This window comes from Euprymna scolopes, chromosome 39 (genome assembly GCF_053919585.1).
Source record: "Euprymna scolopes isolate OS-2025 chromosome 39, ASM5391958v1, whole genome shotgun sequence".
Classification (NCBI taxonomy): domain Eukaryota; kingdom Metazoa; phylum Mollusca; class Cephalopoda; order Sepiida; family Sepiolidae; genus Euprymna; species Euprymna scolopes.
Window position 1 is genome coordinate 59,190,100 of NC_136520.1, and position 17,169 is coordinate 59,207,268.

General features: G+C 33.2%; 1 protein-coding gene across 1 annotated transcript in view; it reads left to right on the plus strand.

Annotated features, from left to right (window-relative positions):
• Window positions 1–17,169, plus strand: part of LOC145263796 (tubulin gamma-1 chain) — a 41,328-nt gene that overhangs the window by 12,409 nt on the left and 11,750 nt on the right. Inside the window, exons 3-7 of the mRNA XM_080120858.1 lie at window positions 912–973; window positions 8,301–8,468; window positions 9,475–9,543; window positions 11,389–11,468; window positions 15,231–15,357. Of these exons, the coding sequence (XP_079976984.1) occupies window positions 912–973; window positions 8,301–8,468; window positions 9,475–9,543; window positions 11,389–11,468; window positions 15,231–15,357 (506 nt within the window). The remainder of the gene's footprint in view (window positions 1–911; window positions 974–8,300; window positions 8,469–9,474; window positions 9,544–11,388; window positions 11,469–15,230; window positions 15,358–17,169) is intronic.

Below are 17,169 nucleotides of genomic sequence, written 5' to 3' on the forward strand. Positions count from 1 at the left end.
AGCCAAACGTATCTAAGCAATTTATATAACCACCATTTATAATGAACATTCATTAATTCTACATTGTAGCACGTGTTAAACTTTTTAATATTAGAGGTAATAGTAAAGTATAAAACTTTCATAAGTGTTTTGGGAATTTTTAGAAAATTCCCTGGAAAATAATTTCCTAAAGTGTAATCTTGGTATTGTTAAAAAAATAATTTCCTAAAGTGTAATCCTGGTATTGTTAAAAAAATAATTTCCTAAAGTGTAATCCTGGTATTGTTAAAAAAAATAATTTCCTAAAGTGTAATCCTGGTATTGTTAAAAAATAATTTCCTGGTATTGTTAAAAAAAGGCGGGGGGGAAAAAGGAACTAATCTCAACCACATTTATTGTTTTAAATTTTTTTTAAGGATTAAATATATTTCTTGGTTTTTCTTCATTATAATAACGAAATTTGAAATATTGAATTTCAAGTCAAACCAATGATATCTAGTTAATTGTCATGTTGCAGTAATGAAAATATTAAAAAATTACAAAAAAAAAACGATAAAGTAGAAAATGAATTATTAATAAAAACATTTTTCAAAGACAATTAGGGAAAATTAAATTTTTGGTAATTTTGGCCAAACATTTTCTGTTTTCATCAGAAACTATTTACCTTATGTTATGATTCAAACTCTCCGTTTTTTTGCAGAATTCAATTTTCGTTAATTGTCCTCAAAAACTATTTTCATTAATAATTAACTTTCTACCTTATTTTTTCGTAATTTTGGGATATGTTCATTACTGTGACATGATAAATAGATATTGGTTTTACTTGAAATTCAATGTATCAAATTTTGCTATTTTAACAAAGAAAAAGAACCCTTTTTTTCCCTATTGCTACTCAAAATGACTACTTATATATTTTTTTTTCTGTCCTTAAGATGGCATTCTAGAGGATTTTGCAACTGACGGTCTTGACCGAAAAGATGTATTTTTCTACCAAGTAAGTATATTTAATTCCTTTACTGCCTTTAGTATCCGTTTTTTATTGTAATAGTTCCTGATATATATATATATATTAGCGGGGGTGCCCGGGTGTTTGTCGGTGTAAAAGAAAAAAAATTTGGGGAGGCAGGTAGGCTTGAACCCAAAGCCTTGAGGTGAAGGCGAAAAAGAAAGCCTGACATCTTACCACGATGCTAAAAGGGCAGAGAAGTGAGAATTGTTGAAATTAAAAAGTTAAACGTGACAGGTGTGTAACTTTAATGAGGTCAAACATCACGCCATAGGGGAATGAAATCATGCACTTAACTTTGGCTGCAAGCCAGTTTCTGCGTATTCCCCAAGATGTTGGGGAAAACCAGCTCCTCATAAAAAAGAGGAGTGTCCAAATGAATAGCAATTGTCTGATATGACGGGTTTTGCCTGCATCGATCAAAGCTTATTGCCTTCTGGACGTTCCTGACACGAATACCAGGGAGACTCATTTGCTCCGTATTCACTTTCACTTTTTTTATACGGGAAAGCCAAACAAACGTGTAGAATAAGAAATACCACAAAAATAGCATGTAAAAGTCGCTCAAATAAAAGATAGATGCAACCTCGTTTCGTAAATCGTAGATATTATAATCTAGCGAGTATATACAAAAGTTCTAAGAAACAGTAACTGCCCCAAGCCCCCCCCCCTCCAAAAGCCTTTGCCAGACATACAAAAAATGTGCACACACTAACACTCATTTTGCCTTTTATATATATACTAGCGAGGGGTACCCGGCGTTGCCCTGGTGTTTGGAGGTGTGTGTGGAAATTCGGGGGTGGGGTTAAAAAAAAAAAGTAAGTATGAGGTTTGAACCCGAACCGTTGAGGCAAAGTTGTAAATTAAAGTGTGAAAAAAAAACGTGCGATGTTAACCATCGCCCCACTGCGAGATGCTAACGGAAACACGTTTGAATTTATTTAATTACTTGAATTTAGCAGGTGCCCGTTTTAATGAGTTAATGAGGTCAAGTTTGACTGCGGGATTTCATTTACTACTGAACGCTTTTTTTTTTCCCCCCCAAGATGTTATAGGAAAAAGACTAACCCACATGCGGTGAGCGACAAATGTTGAATATTTATCTTCCCGAAATCGAGCAAATTAAATAGACAGGCGAGCTTCGTTGTTAACTGTGAGATATTATGATTTATGTGATATAAAAAGTTTTAAAAAGTTGTGAAGCGAGCGACTGCTTCTCTGAAAAAAGCCTTTTGTAGACACACGAAAAAAGCGAACATACATACATACATTTTCGCTTTTATATTTATAGACTAGTATGTTGCCCGGGTGTTTAGAGGTGTATGTGTGTGTGTGGGGGGGTAGATCAAAACAAAATGGGCAAAAAAAAACGGGAAAACAAAAACAACGTTGGGGGGGGGCGTGTGGTAAAAAAACAAACAGTTTTGGTAGGTAGATAGGTAAGATTGAACCCGGAACCCCGAGGTGAAGGTGGAAAAGAAAAACCCTGGCGTGTTTACCCGCTCGGCCAGGACGGCAAAGTAACAGAAAAGCAGTTTAATTTACCGATTAAAAACTTGACAGGTGTGAGGTCAAATATCACGCCACACAGTGAATGCAATCACGCAGTTAACTTTACTGCGAGCCAGTTTTTCTTTCTTTTCTTTCCCTAACTTTGGCTGTTTCTTTCCCCAAGATGTTGGGTGGGAAAACCAGCTCCCTATAAAAAGGGGAGTGTCCAATTGAATAGCAATCTTCTATATATATAAAAGGCAAAATGTGTGTGATCATTTTATGTATGTCCCGAAAAGGCTTTTTTCGCCGCCATTCTCGGGCGGGGGGGTTTACTATCGCTTAGAAGTATTTATATACCACCTAGATAATAATATCTAGGATTTGGGAACGTGTGTCGAGTCTAGATTTATTTACATTGACTTTTATAAAAATTGCACTATTTCGCTGTGTTGCCTGTTTGTCCTGCGTTTTAGTATAAATAAAGTGAAACTAAATTCAAACGGTGTGTTCTCGGCTTTTGCGCTGGAACGTCCAGAAAGCAATCAGCTTTTGATCAATGCAGTGGAAACCTTATATCAGACAATTGCTTTCATATAGACACCCCTATTTTTTATTGGGACCAACATGTTGGGAAACTAAACCAAAACAAACTTGACTTCGGAATTGATATTTGACCTAATTCACTTTTTAGTTTATTCATAACCTTTTTTTTTTTTTTTTTTTTTTTTTTTTTTTTTTTTTTCGCTTTCGCCTCAAGTATTCGAGTTCGAACCTCACCTCCATCAGACTTTTTTTTGTTTTTTCAAACACCCGGTCACTGCCGGACCGGTTTTTTTTTTTTGTTTTTTTTTTTTAAGAAGTTTTAACATTGTTTGTTTTTATAATATTTGGTAAATTTTTAGATTAGGTCCACCTCCACAATTTTCTTGTAAATGACGACTGTTATAGGTTTTCAACTATGCTGAATACGGAAATCATATTGAAATTTTGCAGAAATAATTAGTTATCGAGATATAAAAAGTTGTTTTATGCATTGTATTCTTTGGCGGCAGTCTGTATTACACATGTGCGCGTGCCATAAACAAATCTATGCGCGTAACAAAGATGGCCGCCAAAGAATACAATGCATGAAACAACTTTTTATATCTCAATAATTACTTCTTTCTGCAAAATTTCAATGTGATTTCCTTATTCAGCATAGTCGAAAACCTATAAAAGTGGTCATTTAAAAGAAAATTGTGGAGGTGGACGTAATCTGAAAAAAATACCTAATATTTAAACAGGGTTATTACTTTGCTTTGTAATCATTTTGCCCCCCTCCCTCCCACACACACATGCCTCTAAAAACCCGGGCAATGCCGGGTACCCCCACTAGTTGTCTGATATAAGAGGTTTCCCCCACATTGATCAAAAGCTGATTGCTTTCTGGACGTTTTCAGCATGAGGGCCGGGAACAGTGTGTATTTATTTGCTTCCCCACTGAGCAGATTAGGCACACTGTCATTTTTTTTTTAATGTGGAGAATGAAGGGGTGTTGGATAGTGACAATTGGTATGAAGGGTTTCTCCTACATCGACCAATAACTGATGCTCAAGAGCAATGGTCTGATATGTGGGATTACTCCCACATATGGTCTTTGATTGCATTATCTGCCGAAACAGATACTACACTTGGATCTTGTCACCCGGGCCATGGAGGGCTGAGATCAGTGCCTTCGTTTTAGATTTAGTTTCACTTTTATACGAAAAAAACGAATACACACGAGAGGAGCCGAAATAGCAAGAATTTTGTAAAAGTCGATGTAAATAAATCTAAACGCGACGCACGTTCGCAAATCATACATATTATGATCTAGGGGGCATATAAAAAGTTCTAAGACATAGTACCCCTCCTCTCTCCGAGAAGCCCGACAAAAAAAAGACTTTGCCGGACATACAAAAAATGTGCACACACATTTTGCCTTTTATATATATATAGAAGATAAATATATATGTGTGTATATTATTTGTGACACTGGCATCGATATTAAAAGCTTAGTTTTTATATTTAAAAAATAAAAAACATACTGAACATATTAAGCTTACTTAAAATATCTCAATAATGAAATATGTGATAATCTAAGAAAGAATCTTTAAAAAAAAATTTTAATCTGACTAAAAATAAGTAAGTTATGATTGTTTGTACCCTGCATTGTTGGATTTTTTTTCCTATTTTAATCATATGTGTTTCATCACAGTTGTTTCATTTTTTTTTTTTCCAATAAAAATGTAATATCTTTGTTAAAACACACACAATGGAACGAAAGCAAACTACCCCTGTAGATTAAATAGGGGGTTTGATTCAAAAATTTGTACATATTCTAGCGCTTCTTTGTTATAAAAGCCAAAATCAAGATATTGAATTTCAAGTAAAACCAATGGTATCTACTTATTTGTCATATCGCGGTAATGAACATATACAAAAATTAGGAAAAACAATAAGGTAGAAATTTATGTGCTTTGCTAAAAAAAGAAACTGGAGAGTTTGAATTGTAACAAGTGAGGTAATTATTTTCTGAAAACTTTAGGTCAAGTTAGCAAAGCTAAATTTTTGCTCTAATTACGAAGAAACACCCAAATTTGAAAACAGAATCCTTTTTTTTTCTTTATCTTTCTATTTTCTTTTTCTTTTTTTAAATATTTTTTTTTTTACAAGTTAATCCTTTTTCTAGCAATACACATGAAAAAATTGAAATAGCTTGAAATATTTCAATATTGGTATGCATAGAAAGAGCTTGATGAGCTAAGAAAGAATCTTTTTACATTTTTTAAATCTGATTAAAATTAAGGAAGTTATGGCTATTTTTGTGCCTCACACGTTTGGATATTTTTCCCTCTTTAAGACCATATGCGTTTCGTCACATTTTTTACACTACTTTTTCAGTAAAAATGTCATATCTTTGTTAAAACACAAGACTAAGAAATGAAATTTACCATATAAGTGTATTTTTGTACAAGGAATCAGAATATGCAACTGAAAATCTCCCAAAGTTTATGGTTTCCAAATAATCTGCAGTAAATGTGCATAAATATGCAGCAATTCCTTAAAAATGCCATGTATCCATAAACAGAAAAGAAGTTGGAGAACTCAAAGTTGAATTGTAATGTGCTTTATGTACAAAAAACTTAAATCTAAACATAAGACCATTTAAAAATGAATATATTGCAATATTTCTTTGGTATTATTGTAGATTAACACCTTCTGTTTAACCCCACTCAACTCCTTCTGACCACCCCTCCAAAATGTGATTCTACCTTTTTAGGAAATTATGTATAAAATGCCATGAAAAACTTTAATGAAAGATAAACAAATTATTTTAGAATTGAATGTAAAATAATTTCCTATTACAGGTCATTCTAGCAATTTAGGGCAGTTAACTGTTTTTTTTTTCTATGGGAAAATATGCATGCTTTTTTTTTTTTTTTTTTTTTAAGATGATTATGTGTAGTTTTAAGAGGGTTTCTATGCAATGAGAATATGGGGAGGGTTGCCATTCGGACTTTGAATTAATTGTAGGGCTAAGGAAAATTATGTGTGAACATACTGAAAACTTGACAGAGACAAAGCTAACAAAAACAATATTAGAGGGGGGAGCGGTTAGTTTCACAAAAATTTAATGTAAAATAATTCATTTCCTGGCCGTTCTAGCATTTTAGGACAGTTAACCAATTTATTTTTATGCGTATTTTTCTTTAAGGAAGGATCTATTTTTGTTTGTTTGTTTTAGATGCTTGTATGTGGCTTACAGAGGTATTTTGTTGGGGGGGCTTGCCACTCGAACTTAGTGTTATTGTTAGGGTTAAAGAGTGTTTTAGGAGGAAACTTGCCACACATAATTTGTATTAGAGGTGAAGTTAAGAGAGCTTTTTTTCAAAAAGAGCGTTCAAAAATTTGTTGATTTCTATTTTCGAGGTTGAAGGTGTTAATTCCATAGGCCGTTTATACTACGCTGGAGCAGGTTGTAAAAATATCTTTCGCTTAATAAGTAGAAAAAAAAATAACGAAATAAAAAGCTTCCTAATTGTAGTTTGATGTGTTTTCTAACTGCTTTTAAAATTTCAAGAATATTGATATAGATTTTGAGGGTTTGTATTACTATACACAGATTCGAAAAAGTTGTCAAAAAAACAAATATATAACAAATAAATGTTATCAAAAGCAAGTTACTTTTCTACCTAACTGGATAATTTTTTAGTGTTTTTATTTAATGTAACATGTTTATTCAGCTTGAAAACAGTGTTTACCGATGTTTTGGAAAATTTAAAATGGCGCCCGCCCGGCTCTCTTGAAACGGTAAGTTTGGGGAAAAGAGTTAAAAATAAAAAAGTAGACAAAATACTGCTAGAAACTCGCTCAATATATGTTACCGTGACATAGGCTGACATATATTCGGTGAGTTTTTAACAGTATTTTGTATAGTTTTTTTTTATTTTTAACTCCTTTTCTCAAACTTACCGTGTCAAAGAGAGTCAGGCCGGGCGCCATTTTTAATTTTCCACGGTAAACACTGTATTTTTTTCGAGCTGAATAAACATGTTACATTGAATAAAAACACAAAAAATATATCCAGTTTGGTAGAAAAGTAACTTATCTTGCCTTTGATAACATTTATTTGTTATATATTTGTTTTTTGACAACTTTTTCGAATCTATGTATAAACGAGATTATACTTATTTTGATTTTGAAAAAAAACCATTTGTGGCTGTTCGCAGTAAAACATTGTTTTAATTCGCTGTTCAAAACTAATTTAAAGAATAAAAGTGCATGCAAGCTATATATCTACAAAAGTTTTTGTTTTTTTAACCATGTTTTTAAATTTGACGAGCAATGTGAGAAATTGCAACAGATTTATAATGCCGAATTGGTTAGGATTGTTGTTATTAATATTCTGAAAACCGAATAGTTCTAAACTAATGTTATTCTGATAACAAAATAGCTCTAATTAAACATAACATTTATATTCATATTTTCATGTTTTTCTTAATTCGTTCTTGAATAAAAATTAAAGAACGCGTGTTTGTTTACAACTGTGCTATCGCTGATTCTACAGGCTGGAGCTGCTGCTGCTGCTGCTGCTTAAACTTCATTTGACCAAATTCGATAAATAGAACAATTTTTTTTTTTCGGGTAGGTCCTTTTAAATTATCAATTACCGCGCTCCTACTCAACATAAAACAATACTTTTAATTGATAAAGATAGTAAAAAGATTAATTTACTTACTACTGGGTGTCCGAAGAATTTTTTTTTCAAAATGTTCAATACTCGTCATATTAAAGTCTTATTTTTAACACGACAAAAAAAGAAATGGTCAAAAATATTTCGGACACTTGACAGTATTAAGATTAACACCTCTTCTAATTGGTTCCCAAATTTCATGACGAAATTCTTCATACAATCACGGTACGGACCTTTAGAAAACAGGGGGGGTCATTACAAAACCTTACCGAAAACGCCATTTTATGACGTTCACATTTTTATCACTTTATTTGCTTAAAACTCTTAAAATATATAATGTACATTCATATTTATTAATTCATTTGAAAGTATATTCATTTCCGAACAAAACAGTAGTAATTTGAAAACTTGAAGTGCTTTGGTTTAAAAAATATGGCTATTTTAGTAGAACTACCTTGAAATTTGAGATTATCCAAAGCGTTTTTTCGTCCGTGTGTATTACTACTTTTTCTTTTTTTCTTACAAGTTAATCCTTTTTTTCTTACAAGTCAATCCTTTTCTTTCTTTCTTTCTTACAAATTAATCCTTTTCTTTTCTTTCTTTTAGGCTGATGATGAACATTACATCCCTCGAGCTGTACTGTTGGATTTGGAACCAAGAGTGATTAACACAATTCTGGCGTCACCATATGCAAAACTGTACAATCCTGAAAATGTCTACCTGTCGAAACATGGTGGAGGTGCTGGTAATAACTGGGCTGTCGGGTTTTCACACGTATGAATACTTTTTTCTTGATTTCACTTTTTTTTTTTTTTCTTTTTTTTTTTTACAACTGGGCAATCTAGAAAGAAAATCATCAGAGTTCTGAATAATCTAATCTGTTCTGAATAACCTGCTCAGATTATAATAATACACTCCTCTTTTTCCCTATCTTTTTTTGTTTTTTGCTTTTCTTATATCTTACCCATCTTTTTGTTATCACATTTGTGTCTGTTTAAATGGCCACTAAACAACACATTTGTCTAATTAGTACCGTGCCCCTCATTTTTGTGCCTTGAATGGATTTGTATTATTCGGACTATTTTTCTAATTACTATTCGCCATCTTTGTGTTATTTTCACAGTGTTTTGACCGATGTAACCTTTTGATTTTTTTTTCAGGTGTATTTTGTCAAACTCGGATCTGCATAGAATTTCGTTCTGTCAGCCATGACCAAAAAGTCTTAAGTAATTCACAGTTGTACACTTAGGATTGAACCTTCAACCTCCCGAAGAGTGTCACTCACAACTGAATTTTACCTCATACTTTATTTGTTCCGCCATGGGTCCTTGCAGATAATTCTAATACAAATTTTGGGAGCCTTAAACCAATTCTTGTTTTTTGGACATACAATTTTCTACTTATCACCATAGATTTCTGTTTATTACTACATGTATACGTTGTCTGAAATGTTGTGTGAATAACACTCCAAATGAATTCAGATAATCCCAATTATGAATCCTCATCTCAAAAATCCAGAAATATACTGAATAAATTGTTTGAAACTTTGTTGAAATAGCACAGAACAAAGAAGAAGAAACAAAAATGTTATTCTCTTTAAACAGATATCTCGCTGCTCAACTTCCCACATAGTATCCTTGCAACTTATGTCCCCAATAATAGCCCCCTACATCAAAGTGGCACTGTGCCTTGTTTGGGGTGAAAATGGAATTTAAAAAAATAAACAACTTTAAACTTCATTAATTTCAAATGTCGTTTTTTTTGTTTTTTTTTTTCCCAGGGAGAAAAATTGTATGAAGAAATATTTGACATCATTGACCGAGAAGCTGATGGAAGTGACAGTTTAGAGGTATGAAATTCCCGATTATTTTAATGTTTTTTCTTTATTAGAATAATAAGCATATTTAATTGTAGCGGTTATCATCCTGGTCGGATCAAGACGGTTTCTTTCTGAGCATGGACTACATCTCGAGCTATTATAGTCCTGTTTTGTCAATCTTGAACAAGGTCGTAGAACATTCTATCGTCAGAGACCAACTATTTGTGAGCCCAATAATACTGTCAGGTCATCTAATTATCATCGCCCAGTTTTTCAGCTGCTCATCGACACGTTTGCCAGGCAGAAAGAAGGCAAAGAGGACTTTGCAAATGAGCTCTCCTTCTGGTGTTCAAAATTGCAATTCAAGACAAAAGAAATAATAAAAAGTGATGTATAGTCAAGACACACAGACAGACAAAAAATGATTTAGTGGTCGATGAAAGTGTTTATAAACCAAAGCAAACAAAAGAAAAAGTATATTTATCATTAAAAAAAAAATATTGTTTAAAGTTGTTAGTAAATACTATATTATCTCTGTAACCAGCAGAGCCTTATCACTATTACTTAAACGCAGTACCTATCCAGCATGTGCATAATCAATCTGATGATGTATGACCTGTGAGGGTTGAAGACATGTGTTGCATGGAGAGAAATGATATGAGAATGACATGATGGATGTGTAATGTTATTCTTGTCTAGTGTGAATCTTAAAGGCAGAACAAAGCTTCTTTCCTAGAACTGCTTGCCTGTGGAATTCTTTCCAGCTAACTACAACATGGTCATCTTCAAGTCCAATTTAATCAAGTTCTTGTTGAGATGTTCCCTTAAATAATCAAATTTTACCCAATTTCCACCACTAACGATCATTACACTGTTGTCTCAGTGACCATACACTCATTAATCCTTATCCTCGAATGGCCTTCAAGCCTTGATAAGTGGTGACTCTTTTGTAAAAGAGGAGAGAGATAGACCTGATAACCTTAGAGAAAGATGAAATCTGGACAGTGTTTGGAGATGTGTGCAGAGACAGGGTTCAATCCTTGGTTGAGTTGTATTAAAAAATCTACTTGATGCTCATTTGCTAAATCTTCAACATTGAGAATCAAGGGTAAGTGGAGCAGTCTAGCAAAAGGGGTGATACCCTCCTTTACATCTCGGGATAGTAGCCAATAAAAATAGTCTTCAGGACACCCTTGACTCATCAATCTAAATAATTTTCCTATCATAATGAAAAAAAAAAATATATTCACAAAATTTGCTATTACAATTTTTAATTGGAAATTTGAATTTTCTATGTATGTCTAGTGCAAATATGAAGCCCTTTGGTGAACATTTTTTTTTAAATTGGTTCGACAACTACAAAGTTCAACTACAATCATACATTTTTGGAATTTCAACAGGAAGATCATCTTAAGTTAAATTTACATAGCAAACAAAATTCTTCATCTAAAAATTGTTAATCTTCTATATTAACAAAATTTATTATAGCCATGTGTATTCAAAGTCAAGCAACATTGAGCCTGGCTAGTATTGAACAGATTACCGTTTGGGAAGGCCAGGTATCTTACAAACATCTCATCAAATTCAATTAAGTAAGTTGTATACAAAAACCATGTCTGATTTTGTTGTAATATATGGTCGATATTTTGTAAAAAAAAAAATTTAAAAAGAAAAAATTTGAAGAGTAAATTTTTTTAAAAAGATACTTTTTTTTTGTGTTTGTTTTTAATTTGAGAATTTGGTGTCTAAGTGAAAGCTTCTTTTATGACTTCTCTAAACTTCTGATATTCAATAGTAGAGTATTGCCATAATAAAAAAATTTATGGCTTTTTTTTTTTCTTTGCTTGCTGATGATTATTTGGAAATTTTTTTTAGGGATTCGTTCTTTGCCATTCGATTGCTGGTGGAACCGGTTCAGGAATGGGCTCATACATGTTAGAAAAACTTAATGACAGGTAAGATAAAATGTTTCAGAATTTTTTGAGATAAGGATTGATGATTTGGACTATTCAGTCTATTATTCTCATCTTGTTTGCTATTTTCACAACATTTTAGTTGATGAAACCTTGAACCTTCTTCAGTTGCATCTTTTTTAACTTGGGAAATATCATGTCGTATTGATTGTAACTTCACGAGGGAAGAGAGACTGACATCCCCACCCCCCAAATATATTACTGTCAAGTCAGCTGAACAGCAAACATAAACCGAATGCTTTCGTCTAAACGACTCAACATAAACAATACAAATTAATTTTTATTTATTACGGACTATTATGCTCATCTTTTTCTTTTTTTTTTTAGTTGTTTCATGACGTTTCGGCCAACTATTCCTCACGAAACGTGAAACAACAACTAGAAGAAGAAAAAGATGAGCATAATAGTCTGCAATAAATAAAAATTAATAAATAAAACTCATCTCAATAATGAATTCCAATTAAATAATATATATAAACAATACGGTCGATGCGACCAGACACGGTACCAAATACTTCTGTCAACACAACCCGGCAAGGTCCCAAACAACTCTAATGACTCAGCACAATTCCGTTGACACAATCCTGAACAATTCTGTTGACACAATTTCAAATCACTCCACTGATACGACCCAACACCATCTCAAACAATTCCGTCAATACAACCCGATACACTACTAGAACAACCTCGGCATTAGTCCCTGACCAACTCTGGCATCGTCTTTTTGTAACCCTTGGATGAACTAATTTTTCGACATAAGTAGGCCCGACTAAGATACTGACACACAAGTCTTGGGTGCTTCCACGCATGCTCATCCTACAGGTTCTAGAATTTGACCTGAAGATTCACAAATTAAAAAAGATACACCTGATGAATGGTTTGAGGTTACATCAGTTGAAACATTGTGAAAATAATAACCAGGCTGAGAATAGTAGGCTCATTAATAATACATGTAAGACAATATCTTTATCGTTTAAAAAAGCTTTTATTTTTTTATTATTAATTCCAACTAATTGTAACTTCAATTTCGCTTCAGATAATTTGCATTTCACTTTTTTCTTCCTATTTGTCTATATTTTTCCAGTGATGTAATTTTATTAACGGGTTTCATACTGTTTTCCTAATTTTAGTTTACACAAGATGTATAAAGAGTGCAAAAAGGACAAAACATGGTGACAAACAGTCCAAAATATAAAATTGCCTTTTTTGATTATCGATATTAGACCCAAATAATCCAATATTTAAAATTGTTTTTTGGATTACTGATATTAGACCCAAGTAGTCGAATATATAAAATTATGTTTATTGGATTATTGATATTTGACCCAAATAGTCCAATATATAAAATTACCATATATTTTGGCATGATTATTGTATAATAAATTTATGAAAATTTGCTCCAATTTTGTACCTCTTCTTATCTGACATTCGCCTTATACGCCGAAATATAAGGTATCTTTTGGATTACTGATATTAGATCCAAATAGTCCAATATATAAAATTATGTCTTTTGGATTATCGATATTAGACCTAAATAATCCAATATGTAAAATTAGGTTTTAGTCAGCAAACATAATTCCTAACTATCGGAAGCAGTGACAAGGCAAATCAGTTCCTTCACTTTTATTGTCCTTCAGTTTTTTGAAGTGATTTATTGAAATAAAATATAAGAAAAGGACATTATTGACTAGTATACAATGAAAATTAACAAAATTAACAGATAAAAATAACACAATTAGTCTTTATTTGTATTTTTAATAACAAAATTTAAAAAATAAGTTATTTGAAATTTTATAAGAAATGTTTCTGAAATTATAAAAATGCATTCTTTTTTTTTTTTTAAATCTTAAAATTAAAAGTATTCTATTTGAATATATATAATAAATATATGTTTATGAAAGTATAAAAATAAAATTTTTGAAAACAATAACAAATTAAATTATTGAAATCAAAATAACAAAATTTCAAACATACGTAACCAATACATACTATTCTCAAAATAATTTTAAAAGATTTTAAAAAGTATTTTCAATAATTTTTTTAAAAAAAAGAACACAAAATATGTTTTCAAGAATTCTTATTAAAAAAAAATAAAAACTCATTTCAATAATTTTTGATTTAAATAAGACCAAAAAACTTTTCAATGATTATTAAATAATAAAAAAATCTGAAAAACGTAATAAAAATGAGTTCATGCACAGGGGAGATATAGGCGTGAAAGAAAAAGGCAAAGGAACTGATTTGCCTTGTTGCTGGTAGTAGTCACGTCGGAAGTTAGGAAGTACATTAGCTGACTATAACCTAAAATTATGTTGGTTGGATTATTTATATTAGACCCAAATATTCCAATGAAAATTATGTTAGTTGAGTTTTAAGAATTTTACTTTTTAGCTGACAAATCAAATGTTAATTTTAACAAGTAATATTATTGTTGTATCATGGCAATTAACTAACAACCTTAGATACAATTTATTTAAAAAAAAACTTCTTAATCTTTGATACAGGGTGGAACGATAAATTTGTTACCCTAAAGAAAACAACGCTACAGCTTTATCTTAAAAATTTTATTGAAAAAAATCAATTCAGGTAACTTGCTTATCTAGTAGAGCTGACATCTATTCAATGTAGCCTCCTTCAGTCTCAATCACCGCCTCAATACAGGTCTGAAACTGGGAGCATACCCTTTCCACAAGTGCCAGTGGAGGTTGGCAGATGGCGGCGGTCAACCTGGCTTTGGTGTTGTGGGAGGTCGTGTGGGTCATGTTCTTAACGTATGACCAAATGAAATAGACCAGCGGGTTCAGGTCAGGAGGAGGGGGGGGGGGGGCAATGAGAGAAAGGTACAAAGTCCCAGCACTCCTTCTGAAGTCAAGCCTGGATATCTATAGACTTGTGGGCCAGCACCAAGTCTTGCTGCCACATCCACAGTCTGCCAGTGGCAACCTAATTGCACCAGGGGATCACCACACTCTTCGGCACATCCAGGTACACTTTGGTGTTGACTTTCAAGCCGATTTCAAAGATGTGAAGTGGCATGATGTGGCCCTCACTTGAAACCATAAAAGGCGATAACCGTGGCCGGAAACTTTATTTTCATCACCATAAGTATATCCCTTTTATTTGTGGCAATCCAGCAATGAATTTTGGGAGTGCTGGCGATGGTCCTGCTGTCATAACTTGGATCGGTAGAGAGCATGAGTTGTACAGTGGTGCATTTCTGACCTCACTTGTTGAACATTGTGTCACTTTCAGACATGATAGAAGGCTCCTATAGCTCTTGGGATTTGTACACAACTGGCTAGCTAGTAGATGGTCTGAAACAAACAAAAGAAAACCGGTTTCGTCAATGGAAATGGAATCATGTCGTCTTTTCTAGGGCGACAGTTTTATCATTCCATCATGTAGTTTGCTAATATGAAGGCACATTCTTAAACACCTCAGCTAAGGAAAATAACTCATTTTTTAGTAAGAGTTAGTGTTCTTTATTTCTTTTTTTTTTTTTTTTGCTTAGATACTAAACCTAATATAGTTATAGAATATAGAAATATTTATAAAACAGATTTCACAAAATGGATCACAAGTAATAAATAACTTAATATTTTCTTTAAATTTCCATTTCATTTTTCTTTTTAATGTTTCTCCAACTCTTGTGTTTATTTGTTTTCGTCTTCAGTTACTGATTTTCTATTAGAAAGACAGAAAACCTTATATTTTAAAACATTCTTTGTTTAATGTTTTTTTCAGATTTCCTAAAAAACTGATACAGACTTATTCCGTGTTTCCAAATCTCGATGAAATTTCCGATGTTGTTGTGCAACCCTATAACTCCCTGCTGACGTTAAAACGACTCACACAAAATGCTGATTGTGTGGTAAGTTACATTTTTTTGCAGCTGATGTAGCCTGAGATGGATTAGTTTTTTTTTTTGTTTTTTTGTTTTTATATAAGGGAATCCCCATTTATCAAGGCTCAGAAGCCACTCAAGGATAAGAGTTAGGAATGTAAGGGTGTAATGTAGTAATTGTAGATTGGGTAGAATTTGGATTATTTAAGGGAACGGCTCAAGAAGAACTTGCTTACATTGGACTTGAAGGCTACCATATTGTAGTCATCCGGGAAGCAGGCCAGTAGAACAGTTCCACAAGCAGGCAGTTCTAAGAAAGAAGCTTTGTTCATGGAAGCTGTATATAGATTTAGACAAAGATAGAGAGTGGGGGAAATTGTTGATAGTGGTTGTAGCTAGTCAAGTGTTTTTAGTGAAAGTTTGGCAAAGGGACTACAGATTGGAGCTCAGACAAGCACTTGCCATGAAAAAAGATGATAGAGCAGAGACAGGCTCACAAGTTTCTTTTGTGGGAAAGAGGAAAGGGCATCACCTACTGGGTTTCTGAGTAGGTTTTGAAATCTATCAAGGCAGGATAGGATGCAGCAAGCAGCTGCTGCCCAGATGCGTCAACAGTAGTTCATTTTAGGACGTACTTAGCTCTTATACAGATAGCAGTTTGCATCGGCAGTGAGATACCTACTGGAGCGGTAAAGTGACCCAACTATTTTTTCCAGCGATCTTGGCAACGGATTTGATGTATGTGTTCCATTTCAGATCAGGAGTGTAGGTCAGTCTCAGAAGCTTGTTAGGGATGTCAATTTCTTAAAGCCATCTAATAAAATGTCAGCATCTAAAATGGACATTAAACCAAATGATGAGCTGAAGTACCCACTAGTTGTTGGATGAGAGTGTAGTGAGTCGATTTCTGATAAAATCTAACCACTGTTGCAACTATGTGCTACCCCACCTGACAACAATGGTTGACCTCAACGCTGTTTTTTGTGACCTTCTCTATTCTGTCAGTGTCGTCATTTCTCACATTGGCAACCACTGAGGGGGCAAGCACAGTGGCTCACATGTATAAAAAGATAAGCAAACTCAAAAAGAAAACACCACTTCCGACACATTTCATAAATATCAGTTGACCCTCTGAACGCTAACATTCACATCTTAGTCGTCTGTCAAGATCTTTTTGTCGTCAGTTGATGTTAGCTTATTTCAGTCTCCTAAACTTTCCCAATTTGGTCCACACCACAACTTGTCGTTGATCGTCTCAAACTGAAACTGTCTACAACTGTTGCAAATACAAGACTGCCCTTAACTGCCGTAAAATTCACTGTCACTCTTAAAACTGTCCGTAAACTAACTCTGAATATATCAACCTCTATGTCAAATCTTTTGTCTCAGTTACTGTTACACCCTTATCAACAATCCTATTTCAATTTTTTGTGTGCCTTAGTGAACAACTTCCTCTCCATTGTCTTTCTGCTAACCTCACTTCGTATAACCTTTGTTCAACTGATCAACTTATTTTTTTCACTTTCTAAACATTTTTTGAAGGTGGGGGTGGGGTGATAGTATCATAGCACTGTGGCATAATTGTTCTGTCCTTAATTAAGATCTTATAACACTTGTGCAATCAACTTCAGCTATTAACAAAACCATACTTGTTTCAGCTGTTTTCTTCCCTGACTGAGCAGTGTTGTGTTTGGAAGGGAAGGGGGGGGGCACCGAAAATCCAATGTCGTCAGACGGTCTTTTCTTATAAATGTAGGCGTGTAATAATTCGGTTAGTCAGGTTAACAATCCCCCAATCTTTATAACCGAAAGTTATGACTAAATCCATTTTACTTTTAT